Source organism: Charadrius vociferus, unplaced genomic scaffold (genome assembly GCF_000708025.1).
Source record: "Charadrius vociferus isolate BGI_N301 unplaced genomic scaffold, ASM70802v2 scaffold158, whole genome shotgun sequence".
In the NCBI taxonomy this organism is placed as follows: Eukaryota; Metazoa; Chordata; class Aves; order Charadriiformes; family Charadriidae; genus Charadrius; species Charadrius vociferus.
Window position 1 is genome coordinate 1,966,448 of NW_009661372.1, and position 18,468 is coordinate 1,984,915.

At 41.7% G+C, this 18,468-nt stretch overlaps 1 protein-coding gene across 1 annotated transcript in view; it reads left to right on the forward strand.

Annotated features, from left to right (window-relative positions):
* The window catches only part of SNCAIP (synuclein, alpha interacting protein), a 60,258-nt gene that overhangs the window by 8,733 nt on the left and 33,057 nt on the right, over positions 1 to 18,468 (forward strand). The window contains exon 2 of the mRNA XM_009893822.1: positions 1,410 to 1,482. Coding sequence (XP_009892124.1) covers positions 1,410 to 1,482 — 73 coding nt within the window. The remainder of the gene's footprint in view (positions 1 to 1,409; positions 1,483 to 18,468) is intronic.

The following is an 18,468-nucleotide window of genomic DNA, read 5'->3' on the forward strand; positions in this document are numbered from 1 at the left end:
GAGTGCTGCTACACAGTCAGTTCAGTGTTGATCCTAGGAATGCTTACGGAAGTTTCTTGTTGTAGTTGAGGTTTCTCAATACATCCCTGAATCAGGACGGCAAGGAAAAAAGTAAGGCATGAGGGGTTTTTGAGGCTTAGTAAAGTAACTACAGTCAATTGAGCAACAGTCTTAAACTTGCACCAGACAAGTAAATTACTTCTGCAATTCGTCACATGAGGTCGACTTTAGTTCGAAGTAGATTGCCAGCTGTGCATTAGAAGCACATCAAACTTTGAATGACGAACTATCAACAGAAAACAGGACAACGTATGACCGTTTCTTTTTTTGTATGGAAAGCTCATGTGGTTTTATATGTAGTTGTTTTGCTTCATTGGTCAATAGCACACCAGCTAAAAATATCTGTTTCTTTGAAAACATGTGGTGTTTATATATTCTTTAAAAATTTTCAGTTGTGCTAATCTTAAATGCTTTTTTCTGTTTTAGTTTCCAATATGCTATTTTTAATAGGCCTTTTTTATATGAACAAAGCCATTGATCTTTCACAGACATAATGATTTTCACTTGTTTAAGTGAACATTCCTGTAACATTTAAGTATTTGGTTAAGGAAGGCTTGCTATTAAGTAACAATTTCTGTATGTCAGAACGTGTAGTTTTATAACACTGGATCATGTGTCTTACCAAGGGTATTCCACAAGTTTATAAGAAAAGGAGTTCTTATTAGTAGGATACATATGTCGTCCCTGTTTTTTTCATATTTAATGCTGAATTCAGAGAATAGCATACTGATTAATATCAGGCGTATCCTGTCACATCAAAGTACTAATGCAACTTTGCTTTAATAAAGCCTAGGTTTGCGAAATGAGCCTGGTGTCTGATCTATGTATGTACATGCAACCTTCTATGAAATCAGATGTCTGCAGTGCAGATATTCTACGCTACTTTTACGTATTGGCTTGTGAAAGCTTGAATTCTAATTTTTAAGCAGGAGGTATCTTGCAGTATAATCACCATAATTGATGCCTAGGTGGGCAAAGTGAGACCCTCGATGTTTACTGTGAAGCCTAGATCCATTCTTACCTTTGTTCTATCTTGCATCCCTTTGGAAAGGATGGATATGTAAAATGTATTTGTGACTTGAATAATGGTGATCTGCAGGAGGAAAAATCTGAGGTGGGGAGATGCTTTAGTGTACTTTTGACAGTCTATTTGATGTCCCTCAATGTGGGACTCTAAAGAAGATGGCATCTACTTTTCTCATACAACCTGAGAAAGACCATCAGACTACTGGAAGTACCCTTGTGTTGGTAGATTTAGGCTGTGCCCATGATATCATGACCTTTTGAAAGTCTTAATTTTTATCTTTTTTAATGAATTACTTCATACACATTTTTTCCTTTTTTTACAGTATTCTGTAACTTCTCTCAAGACCATCCCAGAATTATGTAGAAGGTGTGATTCACAAAATGAAGACAGATCAGGTATGATGCCTACTTATGTCCACCCATCATTTTCTAGGCTGCTTTTTATCATGTACAACTTGGCAACAATAGCTTCTTGGCAGTGTTCTTTTGTTGTGTTTTCTCTCATTTTTGTACAGCTTTCTGGAAACATGACTTTTTTTTTCCTTTTTTTTTTTTTTTTCAACAGATGTTAGTTCATTAGAAGGAAAAAAAGTTCCAAAAAAGGATTTGGCTGTATACAGATAAATGTAGGGATTCATCTCAGCAGCTCCAAACCACAGTATATGCAACAATTTACTTGAAAACCCGAGAAACCATTGGTGACAAGACGTAATAATGTAGGCGCCAATGAAAAAATGTTGGATACATTTACTACCCATATGGCCACGACCAGTTTGAGGGATGATGTTTTGCCAGAGTCTGAAACTGTATCAAGGATGCTACATGATAGAATCTACTCTAAGGCATACTGTACTAGTTAAGATTAAAGCCGAGTTTTTTAGTTTAATAGTGTAAACTAAATGAAGAATCATGGCATATAGATGAGAACCAGCTGGAGACCTTCCCCCTGCCCCCTGACAAAAAGTGCGTTCAGTGTTGTTTTTCACTCTGTAAATCAGATTAATCCACTTTTGTTTTTCTCTTCCTGATGGAGGAGAAATGAATTGGTGAGAGGAGCATTTTTGTTGAGCTATGAAAAGTTTATTGTGCTTTCTAGTATTTTAATTGAACTTTCATTAATGTTATTTCATCAAATACTTTTATAACAGAAACAGTAGACCTGGAATTTGTGGGATGATAGGAGGCTTTAAGAACTGTGCTGTACTTTGGCAACTTTTATTGCCATATTTTCTTTCAGAGAGTTGTAAGTTTCCAAGGTGTGTAACTAAGTCAAAACTTTCTGAGAGCTACTTCTTCTAACAGAGTCATTAAAGGCCAGGTCATCACAGCCATATGCCACTGCCTGATTGCACACACGCTATTACCTGCTGCAAGCAGAAGCAGTGAAGAAGTGGAAAGGGAGAGGACCCCTGATTCACCCCCCTCAATTTGCCCTATCTCACTCTACCCCAATCTTCCCCCTGTCCTCCCTCATCTTTTGCCATCCTCCCCTCCATATTCCCCGCACCCTCCCCTTCCTCCCCCATTACACCCTTCCATTCTTGGCCTGCCTCACCCACATCCCTTTTCTTCATACCATCTTGCTCCTTCTTCCCCCCTCCTCATACCTTTTTTCCTCTCTTCTTCCGCTTTTGTCCCCTCTCCTTCCCCCTTCTTCCTTTCTCCTTCCCTCCTTCTTACACGCTCTTACCCCCATTCTCTCCTCATTCTCTCCCCATTTCTCGCCGCATTCTTCCATCATTCCTCCTCCTTCCTTCCCTCCTCCTTCCATCTTTCTCCCCCACTTCTTCCCCCTTCTACTCCTCATTTTTCCTTGCCATCCTCCTTACCATTCCTCCCCACATTCCTCACACCATCCTTCTCCCATTCCTCTTCCCGTTCTTGTTACCCCATTCTCCCCACCATTCCCTCTGCCATTCTCCCCACTGTCTTCCCACCTGTTCTCCCTGCCATGCCTCCCCACCATTCTTCATCCCCATTCTCCCCCGTGTTCATCCCACCATTCTTTCCCCCTGTTTCCCCAGAGTTTACCTTTTCTTCCCCCGCATTATTCCTTCCCTAGTCGTTCCCGTCGTTTTTCCCCACGAGTCTTTTCCCTGTTTTTCCCCTTAGTTTTTTCCCCAGTCTTCCCACCGTGTCTTACAGTATTCTTCCCATCATTCTTCTAGACCCTTCTTCCTCCTGTTCTTCTCACCATTCTCCTCCCTACCATTTATTGCCTCTCATCATTGCCCTCTTCATTCCCCACCCAGTACCCCCTTCATCTCTTCCACTTTTCCCTCTCCCCCATTTTCTCCCTGCTGCCATTTCCCCCCCCGCCCCATCTCTGCTTATCACTATTAGCAGTGGATCACGTGGCAGCAGGATGTTATCATGTCTTGTTGTAAAAAGAGCTAAAGCCACGCATTCACTCAGCTGCACCAAAAGCAAAGTGAACCAGAGACAGAGAGCAAGAATAGCCCCTAAGACATATTGTACTGCGTGTTCATAAGGACTGCTCCGCCACAGTGACAGCATCAATATCTGTTTTCAGGAAGAAGAGTATATTCTTTTTAAAATTCAGATAGTAGTCTTAGAGTAAAATGCAGACCAATAGCAAGGATGAAGCACTGGTTATGAGCTCTTCCTTAAGACCATGGGATATTGACAGCTTACTGTGTAGCTCTGTTGTTTCATGGTTGCCTCTGCAGTCGGACGTTTTTCAGTGATGATTTTAATTACATCTGCACTCATCTACTGCCTTGAAAAGGGGTTGACAGAAGCCAGTATAGGCATTGCTGGAAGACAGTAGTAGCACTGGGGAGTCTGCCAGTGGAAGTTAATTCACAGCTTTGTTTAAGTCTTGAGTCAAAAAAGAGGTCTTTAGCACTGATAATAGTATTGGCAAACTGGAAACGGTACTAAAGTTATTTTTTCTCTCTACTTATCACTTATGAGTTTTGGTGAGTTGGAAATAGTACTAAAATCTGTTTTATTTTTACTCTGCTTAATCACTGAGTAAACATATAGCACTGAATAGGAAGGTATCACTTTATATTTCTGTACAGACTTCAATGACTGAGGTATCTCGAAATACCGAGCTGCAATAGTCAATGTTGTGTAAGGCTCCATCTGTTGATTTTTCATAGTTGTTTTTGATGCAGTCTCTTGTATTCCTCATTCTGTAGACCATTAAAAAACTTCCCCAAATTATTGTTGCTATGTGCCATTTTTGATGAAGATAGATTATATCATAAATCTTTAGTATGCATGACATTCATACTATTTTATATATGTATTCCATTGGCAATTTAAGTAGCTACACATGGAAAAACTCAGAGGTTTTACAAAGAGCTGATCCAGCTTTCTACCTCATACTGACTCCTGCTTAGTTAGAAGTTGCATTTCTTCTTTAAAACAGAGAAGAATGTGGAAGTAGAACTCAAGAATGATTTTTTTTTTAAAAGAACTGGGTGTTAAGCATAGGTTAGCCATAGGATTACATATGTCAGTACCCTAATAATCTAAAAAATAATTCTCTGTCAGCTTTGCCTCAGAAAAATATTTAGTTCACTAAGGCAGTTAAGACAAAATTACAGAGAAAATAAGGTTCAACTTTATACTTAAAATTATATATAAATATGCAGACAACCATTTTCGCCAGCAAGATTGTTAGAACAGATTTAAACCAGACAGTTCCTCTTTGTGGAATTATATTTTTTAATGATATGGCTGATATTATGGAATTCTTACTATTCATCGTTCACTGATAAGTTTAGTAAGTAGCTCTGTAAATCCCATTTTCTTTCCCTCTTTTGTGTAAACATTCAATAATATGTTAGTAACATATGAAAGTGCTTTGGTTACATTGTTTTCAAATTACTCTAAGCACTTTTAATCCTAGGCAAACATACCAATGTTTACCAGTTAGTGTGCTTTCTTAAGCATTTCACATAAACCTTTCAACATATTTTGGGGCTTTTTAAACTATTTCTGCCTGCCTGTAGCTTCTGCTCAAATAACTTTTTATTTTGGATAAGGAGAGATTGTAAAGTCTGAGAAAGGATTTCCCTGCATGTAGTTTTTCCTCCCTGAATTTCCGCTGTCCCCTTGCTTTACTGGACAGTACTGGCCAGTGATCTGTACTGGCGGGAAGGTCCTGTGGTTCCTTCCTCACCCTTTTGCAAGACGTGCATGAAAGTCACGCAGTCAGTCCAGTCTCAGTCCTGACTCCTCTGTGTCCTTCCTTGGATTTAGGGAATTCTGACTCAGGAAAATTCCAAGGGATCCTTGGAGCCAAACTATGTGTATCAGTACCCCCAGATTACAAGGTAAAAGACATCTGAGTTTGGAGAAAAGGTGTAGGGCAAATCCTGGTTTATCCACAATAAAGGGTGATTAAGGGTAATTGTTTTCTCTACCATCATGCTGCAAGAGAATGATCTTTGTAGCTAGCGAAATAATGACTAAGATGGCATTCTTCTTCTTCAAAGATAGAAAATTAAAGGGTATAGTTTAAAAATGGATCTAGCTGACTAATTTTTCTGAAATGAAGTGTTAGCCCATTGATTTCTGGCATTGTCTAACGTAGATTGATGAACTGAAACAGAAAACAGTCCTTTATGCTTTTGTTATTAAGCATGAAATTGGCTGCTTTCTTTCTGGGCAGATTTTCTCAGGCCACTTGAGTAAATGGTTCAGGACATCTGTGTTCAACAAGCTTCACTGAGCCATATCATTATTGAAGTATATTCTATCAGCTATGATGACTTTTGATTGTCATTAAATGTATGTCTCAAATGAGGACAATATGCTATTCTAGATCTTTATTCACAGGTTGGTAAAAGCAAGTTCATCTTTAATCTCCAGCCGTTATCCTTCTGTACTGCTTTATTCACTCCCAAAGTAACTGTCATTCACAAAATTATTCACATTAGTTTCCTATTTGAGAAAAATAAACCAGTGAATATAACATTGCACACAATTTCTGTCTCAAGGTTTTGGTAGTTTTTTTAGCTATAAAAGACATTTCCTCAGGAAAAAAACCCAATAATTAGTATGCAGTGACACTTGTGATAGCTATATATATTTCTTTTCCTACATCATTTTCACATCCTGCCTCTTCCTGTTTTACACATTTTGTACCAGAATGACAGCTTCTGATTTTTCAGTAGAACTTTACTTGCTACATCCCTTTTACATCCTTAGATCAGTCTGGACAAGGGTAAACCCAATTTATTAATATCGAAATGTTCTTTGCCTCTTCTATATTCTCTACTTTAGAAATGACAGTTTTGTAGTGTTCTTCCTCAAGCCAAGATAAGAAAAATTATTCATTCACTGAGGCTTGTATTAATATTTGAATTGCCTGGAGAAGTTGCATGCTTATTTAAAAGGACAAATTATTATTTCCCCTGTTTATCTTTTCTTTCTCCTTTAGAGTGGCTTCAAATTCCATGTAAATGGGAGCAAACCCTCTCTGTTCTTATTTGTGCAGGGTTCTTCTTTAATTCAGGTTCTCATGATGTAAAGCTTACGTTAAAGAACCCTAAAATGTACTCCTGGAAGTTATTAATATATTAAAACTGTAAAACAGTGCCACCTTCAGTTAAAATTGTTAAATATGATTTCAGTGATATTAATAAAAACAGTAAATAGATATTCAGAACTGGTTTTAATTATTCATCAGTATGTAAGGGACACTCCTTCCTCCATCTCTTGGACCCCCAATATTGCTGCCAGTGTTGGAGATAAATTGATGTTAACAACTATGAGGAATTTTCTAAAAGTTTCCCTAGTGTAGGCAACACCTCAGTGTCTGTATACAGAGTCAGAATCATAGTGCTCTAAATGGACCTGGAATGAGTACAGGTCTTAATTGATTCAAGAGTCTCTGCTGAAGTCATATCGCAAGAAGGAGGCTCAGTTATTTCTTTCAGAGGACAGTGAAACTCCATATATGAAACTTTGTGTGTACCTAGTGCAGGTCCCCAAATGATTATATAGTACACAAGCAACATGGTGAAATACTGCAGTTAAAAAATATTTAATAGGTGTAGGCAGTTGTCAATGCTAATCCCAGGCTTCCTAAATAACGATGATGGAAAGTGAAGTAAACTCCACAGTAAGTGAATTTTTAAAGCAAGGAGGAAGAGTTTCAGGTAAAAGAAAGTCATTTGAATGCATTCATTCTTTGGTAGCAACAGAGTCAACCTAACAGAGTTTGTTCTTATTTATGGAATAATGGAATCCTAGAAGGGTTTGGACTGGAAAAGACCTTCAAAGATTATCTGCTCCAACCCCCCTTTCATGAACAGGGACATCTTTCACCAGATCAGGTTGCTCAAAGCCCCATCCAGTTTCAGCTTTGAACACTTCCAGGGATGAAGCATTCACAACTTCTCTGGGCAACCTGTGCCAGTGTCTCATCACACTCACCGTAAGGGTGCAAGACCTTGCACTTGGCCTTGTTGAATTTCATGAGGTTCACATGGGCCCAGTCCTCAAGCCTGGGCAAGGTCCTTCTGGATAGCATCCCTTCCCTCAAGCAAACCAACTGCACCACTCAACTTGGTGTCATCTGTAAATTTGCTGGGGGTGCACTCAATCCTGCTGTCTATGTCATTAATAAAGATATTGAACAGTACCAGTCCCAGTACAAATCCCCAAGGAACACCACTCGTTACTAATCTCCATTTGGACATTGAGCTGTTGAATGCAACTTTTTGGATATGGACATCCAGACAATTCCTTTTTCACTAAGCAGTCCATCCACCAAACCTATGTCCCCAAATTTGGGTCGAGAATGTCGGGGACCAAGGGTATCAGAGGCCTTATAGAAGTTGAGATAGATGACATCAGTAGCCCTTCCCTTGTCCACTGATGCAGTCACTCCATTGTAGAAGGCCACTAAGATTAGTAAGGCATGATCTTCCCTTCGTAAAGCTTTGTTAAGTCTCTGCTCACCTCTCTGTTATCCATATGCCTTCACATAGTTTCCAGGAGGAACCGTTCTATGATCTTCCCAGGCACGGAGGTGAGGCTGACTGGTCAGTAGTTCCCAAGATCCTCCTCTTCACCCTTTTTAGAGGGTAAACAGTTGAAGCCTAAATGGTAAAGGAACTTCTTGTGCTGTCAACAAGGGTAGAGAGTACCACCCAGTATTGTGTACTGGGAGTTTCCAAGTACATGTTGACAAGGTCTTGAGATAAAAGCCCCCAAACAGTGTTTTATCTTGTCTCTGTCAGTTTTGCACTTTGCAGCCTTGCTATGATGTGCAGGCAGATGGCGTTCTTACAGGGTGGCTACATCTTCATCATAGCATAAATTAAGTCAGAAGGCACCTCTAAAGGCCATCTTTGTGCTCAGAGCAGTTCCAGGTACACCAGATTGCTCAAGGACCTATTCTTCAAACGAATGCTGCAATAAAGAACATTGCAAGTAATTTACTTTGGGGAAGTCTTATTAGGGAAGCAACCATAATGCTCCCGCTTCTTTGTCAATAAGAAATAACTGTGATTCAACCTCAGAGGTTCGTAGACCATTTAAAGGTCTAGTAAGCATGATAAAATCAGCAGATAGTCTTACAATAGTCCAGGACTCTCAGGTCCAGGGCCCAAGAAGCGTATTGTTCTCCTTTATTCACAGTTTTACTTTGGTTTGTGACTGCACAGATATGGAGTTTATAGTAAACAAAGGTTGAAATACAGAGAATTTAGAGTTAGCACAGCCTGGATGCAGATCAGGTCATTAGGTGGAAGCATCAATGTCATGAATGACTGATAACTGTTTGGATAAAGGGAAGTCATCCAGTTTTTCTCCTGGACAGTGGTTCAATGCAGTTAATGATAAGATACTGCTCTCCATCCTGAGAAGGAACAGAGACAGCAAGCTAAAAAGGCTCAAGGATTGCATTGAGGGATGTAGCATAGTAATGGGGATCACTGGTTGCCACCTACAGAAGAATGGGAGTGAATGGATACTCTTTTTCATTTCTGTTAAACTGGGTGTAGGTGTCAAGTGACCTAGTAGAGCTACATGGACTCAATTACCAGCTGATCTACAAATGACTTAGATCTTTACCTCCATTTTCCTGCTTGCCTTCACCACTGCCGGTTGTATGTCCCGGCTGTTCGATGGCAGCATTCGTGACTACAGAACATTGGTCAAAGCGTAAACCTAAATGAGTCCATGGTGATGGTGACAGAAACACACTGTTAGGAGTTTTATCGTTTCCTCAGTCAGTCAGTGCTCTTTGAATGTGAGTCATTCTGGATTTGTGAAGATCTGGCGTAGCAATGTCTACAAATACCAGCCTGCAGTGTGTTCAGTTCATTTTGTAATGGTACTGGTGTGTGATATACAGCCATTTGCCACCTCCTGTTTGTGTCACCAGTGCTGTAAACTTCATGAAGCCATCAGCATTTAAAAAACGCTACTGTACTCATATGCCAGGGAGACAGGCTCTTGGACACACACCACCAATGAATTTCAGTAGTAGTTTCCTTTTAGAGCTGAAGTGACAGCTAAGTTCTTTCTTATTTTTATTATACTCAGGGCAATTTAAAGGTATTCTGATGTTTTGCATTAGATTGTAAGTATCACAGAAACTGCCTGTCATAAGGGTAAAGTTTCATCTGTGCATGAGGTATACTTGATGTTTGTACAAAACTCACATAGTTACCCTACAGATACTCATATACCAGATAAAACTTCCCCTTTCACCTCCCTATGCCCTAGATACAGGGATGATATTGAAAAGGGCTCTGAAGTCAACAGATGCTTCCAATTGGGAACATGTTATAAGGATCTTTTTTTAGAAAGTTAAGCATAAATTTTGATTACTAAAATAAAATCTGATAAAGTGGTTAAATTGCAAGAGAAGTTGCTTCCTAATTGTCCTCTTTTCTGGTTATCGGCCCCCAGTAGTTCCGGGGTATCTATAAATAAACAAATAAATAAATAAGTGAAACTATAAATAAGCCTACAGGCCTCTTTATTCACATTTTGCAGTTTTTCTCCCTCAAGAAGAGCATAGAGCCCAGTATATGTGGTGAAGGACTATTTTTGCAAATTTGACCCTTGCAGGTTTTCATCAGATACTATTTTCTTTAGTGCCACGAAAATGCTTTGATACCTCAGGTCTATCAGGCAGCACAATACTTCTTTACTGATGTGAATGAAATCTCCCCAGTTCTTACTTCAGCAACACAACAATGGGCTCATCCAAATCTCTCATATTAATGAATAAAAGTTAAAGAAATAATTTTGTTGGAATTATAGTTGGAAAAAATTGTCATCAGCTTTTTACATTTGAGGTACTGGGGCACAGAAGAGATATGGTTTATCCAAGATTATACTAGAATTCTTTGTCAGATTTTGTAATCAAGCTAGCTGCTCCACATTCTAGTCACCTGCCTTAAACTCAGACCATCCTTTACTGTTGTTTATAAAAGAATCAAACAGTATTTATTTTACCCAGACTTTTAATGGCCCCTGCCTGAGTTCATAAGTACGGAGAGATGAGCAAAAGGCTTTTCCCCTGGAGCAGCTGAAGACTACTCACATAACTCCTGCAGTGCTGGTGCTTTGGAGGGCATAGGCAGCACTTGCTTTTGCTTCTTCAGGGAAAAGCCTCTGAAAGCAGAATGGAAGAGATTCAAGTTGCGCCCTGGTCCACTCTGGCCCATGGGTTCAGCATCGTGTGGGAGGAAACCATGCTGTAACTGCTTAAGCACTGATGCAGCCTGTACAGCACCCAAGTAGAAAATAGCACAAAGAAGGATTGTGTCTACCAGTCTGACTTGCCTTCTTCCCTGCTGCTGTGTGGTTAAGTGCTATATTTTAATCCTTTGTTAAATGCAGTGTAAATTCATGCCAGTTAAGTGAGGAATATGTTTGTAAGTCTGTAAAAGTATTGCTAACTGTTATCACAGGTCCAGTTTTTTTGCCTCGAAAAAACAGTATTTGTAAGGAGATGTTGGGAAGAAAAACAGTGAAAAAATTGAATTACTTTACTCTTCTCTAACTGTAATGAAAGAAAAGAGAAATACGTGACTTTGCAATGATCTGAGACAGATTTGTAACAAAGGTCATTGCTTCTTTGCAGTGTCCGATTTTACAATTTTGTCATCAGTGGATTATGTAAATGTGTGTTATTAACGTTAGAAAGTAGAGAAAGCCAAGCAACAAAATAAATGTAAGCTTAAATAAAGTGACGACAAACAAAATGTTGATGCCTTTTTCTCTGTCTAGACCCCTGTGTTGAAAGCAGTGTTTTCATAAAACTCAGACAGAATTCATTTCCATACTGAGTGCTTAATAGTTCCTGTCAGAACAAAACAGCTGGGAAACATATGGTATCCATTTCCCTGTATCACTTGGAAAAAATTTCACATGTAAATAAAACCAACATAAAAGTGTAGGCCTTTGAACCTAGAATCTTATACAATACATAAATAAGTCAGTACAGTGCGTTCTTTGTATTGGCCCACTAAGTTACATGCCTTTTGATTATTATTATTTTTATTTCTTCTTCGGAAATGTATTCTTAAGCAGTTCCAAAAGTATTAAGGTAATTTTCAGACATCCTTAACTACTACGCCATGCTAATCTTTCACTTCAGACATTAATGTTGCACTGAAAGTGTATATATCTGTTTCCTTAGGAAGGTGTTCATGGCAAATTGTGTGTTTTGACCACAAATTAGATCCCACTGATATACGTTTAGCACGTGTAATAAATCTGCTTTGTTTAAACAGTATTCTTAACTTTTAGAATGCAAATGCATTAACTCTTAGTGTACATTGAAAGGCGCATAGAAGCTGCCTAAAGACTTCAGTGTTTTTAGTGCTGTACCTCAACTGAAAATAAGAAAATAAGGAAAACTATTTGCCAGAGTTCAACTGATTATGGTGTCCTGGTTCCGATGGGGATAGGGTTAATTTTCACAAGGAGCTGGGACAGGACACAGCTGGGTTGGCTGACTCAAACTAGCCAAATGGGGACATGCTTAGTATATACATGGGAGAGCTAAGGCCGGGGCGGGGGCTGTGGGGTGTGGTGGTGGTGTGTGGCTCTACGTTAATGGTGTTTTGTATATTCCTCTATCAGTATTATTGTTCTCATTTTCCCCTTTCCTTTTCTATTCTGTCAAACTGCCTTTATCTCAAACCACGAGTTTTGCCTCTCTCATCCAATTCTCTCTCCATCCCACTGCTGGTGGAGGGGATTGAGCAAAAGACCACGTGGTTCTTTGTTGCTGGCTGGAGCTAAACTACGACAGTCCTTTTTGGCACCCAATGTGGGGCACGAGGGGTTGAGATGGTGACAGATCTGACCAGAGCATGTTAAAAAAAATATTGTTATAATAATTTATTATATTAGTTAAATAGTCGCTGGTCACAATGTTGCTTTGTTTGTTCACGTGACTGTGTTATGTAAATTCTTATGTGCTCTATGTACTCCCCACAGTGCTGTTTATCACTTCTGGGAGAAGGATCAGGATTATCATTTTGCTGTCCTATGTAATATCAACTTATGATATGATAACATCACTGTTCAGGCAGTTATGTTGGTGTGTTTATGCGGCATTGCTTTCCTGTCTGTACCTTAGACACCATCTCACAGAATTTATTAACAGGTGGGGATACTTTTCCCAGCTCTTTCACCTTCCTTTTCTCCTTCAGGCCAGGTACAACAGCTTTTGAGAATTTTGAATATCCTTGGGATGTTCAAACCAGCATCCTCCTATTGCTATGCCTCCTGAAGGTGTTTCAGGTCTTGTTTAGGGTTAAACAACTATTTAAGAATACCACCCAGAGATCTGTCCTGAGATTGGATAGTCAGGGGTGGCATGGCATTGGGAGAATATGGGCAGGTATCTGGAGAACTTCTCACCTCCAAGAGATTGTAACTTCACCCGTGAACAACTAAAGGACCCTGATAAAGTGATAGAATATTTGAAAGGAAAATGCTGTGGCTATTCTAGGGAGGAACAACTTGACACACTGTACTGGGCCCTGGCCAGTATATACAAAACACTGGTCGATCTTATACAGCACCCTTAGTGGAAAGCGAAAGAAACCAGACAGACAGGCACCACAGCTACTCCAAGCCCTGCAACAGGTACTGTGGCTATAGCAGCCCCCATGACAGGCACTATGGCTACTCCAACCTGTATGACAGGTGCTGCATCTACTCAAACCCCTGTAACAGGCACTGCAGCCAAACCGGAAATCCAACCCGTGCCAGTATCAGTTGCCCCGATACAGAAGAAGAAATACACAAAGAAATCGGTTTGCTTAATAAGGGATGACGATGAACCAGGACCACCACAAGAACAGGAGGAAGAGGCAGAAGCAGAGATAATCACTCAATCCCTATCCCTGAGTGAGCTGTGATATATATGAAAAGGTTTCTGCCACCATCCAGCTGAGCACATTGTCGAGTGGCCGCTCGGATGCTGGGATAGCAGGGCCAGTAGATTGGAATTAGAGGGTAGAGAAGCCAAGCAGCTGGGATCCCTGTCTAGGGAAGCGGGCATTGACAAGGCAATTGGGAAAAAGACACAAGCCCTCAGCCTCTGGAGGTGACTTCTGTCAGGTGTGTGGGAAAGGTACCTGTTCAGTGAAGATGTTGTATGTCATCCAAGCAAGTGGACCACCACGGAGAGAGGGAATTAGCCATGCAGGAGACGGTTTATTGTGACCTGGACAACACACAGGTCCTGATGCACGTGGCCCATGTGGTAGAAGGTTGTATGGAGTGCACCATCATCCTATGCCAGCTTATTGGCAGTGATGGGACAGAAAGGCGAAGAGGGACCAACAGTGGATGAGTTGGCTGGCCAAGTCAGGCGATACAAAGAAAGTCTCTCTTCCTCATCTCAGCTGTGGAGAAGGTGTCCTGCAAGGTTCAGCAACTCAAAGAGAATATGTCCTACTGTCCACCTGTACGGGCCAGTATCTCGGGTATTAGGAGCAGGCATTTCTCTGCTCAAGAGAAAGGATATAGAGGGTACTCACCACGATGCACCCTGTGGTTTTACCTGTATGACCACGGAGAGGACATGAGGAAGTGGGATGGACAACCTATTCCAACCCTAGGGGCATGAATATGTGATTTGCAAGGAAGAACAATCACAAAAGGGGACCCTTCCAGGAAAAGTGCTATTCCAGTTTCCAGCAGGCAGCTTCCCAGACAGAGTAAAAGGCCCGATCTTACTTCTGATCCTCTTGAAGGGACTTCTAAGTCATTTTTGCAAGAAGTGACTAACAGATGCTATGACCAGGATTAGAGGACCCTGCCTCCAGCCAGGTGGAGGATAGGGACAACCGAGTTTATTGGTCCGTGTGGATTTGATGGGCTGGCAGGTCAGACCCACAAGAGTATAAGGCCCTAGTGGACACCAGTGCACAGTGTACCCTAAAATTATCAAACCGTAAAGGGCTTCTGTATTTCTGGAGTGATGGGGCATCCCAAGAGTTAACTGTATTGGAAGCTGAAGTGAGCCTAACTGGGAATGAGTGGCGAAGCACCCCATTGTGACTGGCCCAGAGTCTCTGTGCATCCTTGGCATGGACTAGCTCAGGAGAGGGAATTTCAAGGACACAAAAGGGAACTGGTGAGCTGCCTTGAAGATGGAGGAAATTAAACAGCTGTCTACCTTGCCTTGTCTCTTGGAGAACCCTTCTGTTGTGTGGTTGCTGAGAGTCGAAGAATAACAGGTGCTGATTGCTATTACAACGGTGGACTGGTGGCAATATTTCACCAACCGAGACTCCCTGATTCCCATCCATAAGCTGATTCGTCAGCTGGAGACCCAAGGAGTGATCAGCAAGACTCACTCACGCTTTAATAGTTCCATATGTCCAGTGTGAAAATCTAATGGAGAGTGGAGGCTAACAGTAGACTATTCTGGCCTGAATGAAGGCACGCCACTGCTGAGTGCTGTCATGCTGGACATGTTAGAACTTCGATATGAACTGGAGTCAAAGGCAACAAAGTGGTATGCCACAATTGATATTGCTAATGCGTTTTTCTCAATCCCATTGGCAGCAGAGTGCAGGCCACAGTCTGCTTGCACTTGGAGGGACAGCTGGTACACCTGGAATCGACTGCCCCAGGGGTGGAAACACAGCCCTACTGTTTGCCATAGACTGATCCAGACTGCTTTGGAACAGGGTGGAGCTCCAGAACACCTGCAATACATTGATGACATCATTGTGTGGGGCAACACAGCAGAATAAGTTTTTGAGAAAGGGAATAAAATAGTTCAAATCCTTCTGAAAGCTGTTTTTGTCATAAAATGAAATAAGGTCAAGGGACCCGCACAGGAGAGCCAGTTTTTAGGAATAAAATGGCAAGATGGACGCCATCAGATCCCACTGGTTGTGATCAACAAAATAGCAGTTATGTCTCCACTTACTAGTCAAAAGGAAACACAAGCTTTCTTAGGCATTGTGGGGTTTTGGAGGATGCATATCCCAGACTACAGTCTGATTGTAAGCTCTTTGTATCAAGTGACCCATAAGAAAAATTATTTTAAATGGGGCCCTAAGCAACGACAAGCCTTTGAACAAATTAAGCAGGAAATAGTTTATGCAGTAGCCCTGGGGCTGGACCAGGCAGGGCAAGATCTTAAAGATGTACTCTACACCACAGCCAGGCAGAACAGCCCTACCTGGAGTCTCTGGCAGAAAGCACAGGGGAGACTGAGGTTGACCCCTAGGGATTTGGAGTCAGGGATACAGAAGATCTGAGACCCACTATACTCCAACTGAGAAAGAGATATTGGCAGCATATGAAAGGGTTCAAGCTGCTTTGGAAGTGTCTGGTATAGAAGCAGAGCTCCTCTTAGCACCTCGACTGCCAGTGCTGGACTGGATGTTCAAAGAAAGGATCCCCTCAACACATCATGCAACTGATGCTATGTGGACTAAGTGGGTCACACTGATCACACAGTGGGCTTGAATGGGAAACCCCAGTTGCCCAGTAATTCTGGAAGTGATTATGGACTGGCCGGAAGACAAAGATTTTGGAAAATCACCAGAGGAGGGGGTGACGCAAGCGGAAGAGACCCCACTATATAATAAACTACCAGAAAATGAAAAGAAATAAGCCCTGATCACTGATGAGTCCTGCAGTATTGTTGGAAAACATTGAAGGTGGAAAGTGCTGCATGGAGTCCTACACAACCAGTTGCAGAAGCCACTGAAAGACAAGGTGAGTCGAGCCAGTTTGCAGAGGTGAAAGCCATCCAGCTGGCTTTACATATTGCTGAACAAGAAAAATGGCCAGTACTTTATCTCTATACTGACTCATGATTGGTGGCAAATGCTCTGTGGGGGTGGCTACAGCAATGGAAGCAGAGCAACTGGCAATGCAGAGGCAAACCCATCTGGGCTACCCCATTGAGGCGAGATATTACTGCCCGGGTGGAGAATCTGGTTGTAAAAGTACGTCACATAGATGCCCATCTATCCAAGAGTCAGGCCACTGAGGAACATCAAAACAATCAGCAGGTGGATCGGGATGCTAAGATTGAAGTGGCTCAGCTGGATCTGGACTTGCAACATAAGGGTGAATTATTCATGTCTTGGTGGGCTCATGATACTTTAGGCCATCAAGGAAGGGATGCAACATATAGATGGGCTCGTGGCCGAGGGGTGGACTTGACCATGGACACTATTTCACAGGTTATCCATGAATGTGAAACATGTGCTGCAAGCCAAGTGTTTGAAGTCTCTCTGGTATGGAGGACAATGGCTAAAATATAAATATGGGGAGTCTTGGAAGATTTATTATATCACACTCCCACAAATCCACCAAGGCAGGTACCATGTGCTTGCAGTGGTGGAGGCAACCACCAGATGGCTGGAAACATACCCTGTGCCCCATGCCACCATCTGGAACACTGTCTTGGGCCCTGAAAAGCAAGACTTAGGCAACATGGCACCCCGGAGAGAAACAAGTCAGACAACGGGACTCACTTCTGAAACAACCTTATAGACACTTGGGCCAAAGAGCATGGCATTGAGTGGGTATATCACATCCCCTATCATGCACCAGCCTCTGGGAAGATCGAGTGATACAATGGACTGCTAAAGACTACACTGAGAGCCATGGGTGGTGGGACCTTAAAACATTGGGATGCACATTTAGCAAAAGCCACCTGGTTAGTCAACACCAGGGGATCTGCCAATTGAGCTGGCCCTGCCCAATCAAGACTTCCATGTACTGTAGAAGGGGATAAAGTCCCTGTAGTGCACATGAAGAATATGTTAGGGAAGACAGTCTGGGTTAGTCCCACATCAAGCAAAGGCAAAACCATTCACAGGATTGGTTTTGCTCAAGAACCTGTGTGTATTTACTGGGTGATGCAGAAGGAAAGGAAGGTCTGATGTGTACCTCATGGGGATTTGGTTTTGGGTGAGAATAGCCAATGAATCACATTGTATGATATTAATTGCTAAATAACCCTACCACTGTATGTCATCGCTACCACAATTGCTCCAAGCTATATCAATGGTACTACAGTAAGAATCACCCAAACTAATGACAGGTGGACTTTGATGAAAGCAAGTAAAGTGCAGCAGTGATGAGACCAGAACTGGTTTTACCAACTGGTGCCCAGCAACTTCCTCGAGATTGACATCTTCAACACACAGACGGTGGGCATGGGCTGTGCCAGATACCCCAGCCGTGAGCTCCGAATACAGCATGCAACAGTCCAGCACCACACACCATCTCTCCTGCCCTGAGAGACTGTTAAAATAGATGGAGCCCAAAGTCATGGATTAAATTAGCTCAATGGACATTTTAGAGGGGTGGCCCATAGACTAAGGGAATGGTATCTGTATGTATATTTATATGCATATATCAGAAACAGGGAAAAGTGGTGGTGATTAACTGGAAAGTATAAGATCTGTGCATGATGTAGATAGTATAGAATAAGGGCTGGATAATGTCCTCGTTCTGGCAGGGATGGGGTAAATTTTCACAAGGATCTGGGATGGGACACAGCCTTGTCAGCTGACCCAAAGTAGCCAAAAGGGTATTCAGTACGTGTGGCACCATGCTCAGCATACAGCTGGGGGGAGATGGCCAGGTCAAGGGCAGGAATCACCACTTGGGAGTAGGCTGAGCTTTGGGTTCTGGTCAGTGAGTGGCTGCACATTAATGGTGTTTTGTATATTCCTCTATCAGTATTATTATTGTTGTTTTCCTCTTTCCTTTGCTGTTCTGTCAAACTGCCTTTATCTCAACCCACAAGTTCTGCCTTTCTCTTCTAATTCGACCTCTATGACACTACTGGGATGGGGGGAGTGAGCAAAAGACTGCGTGGTTCTTTGTTGCTGTCTGGGTCTAAACCACAACATGTGGAGATCATAAATGTGACCA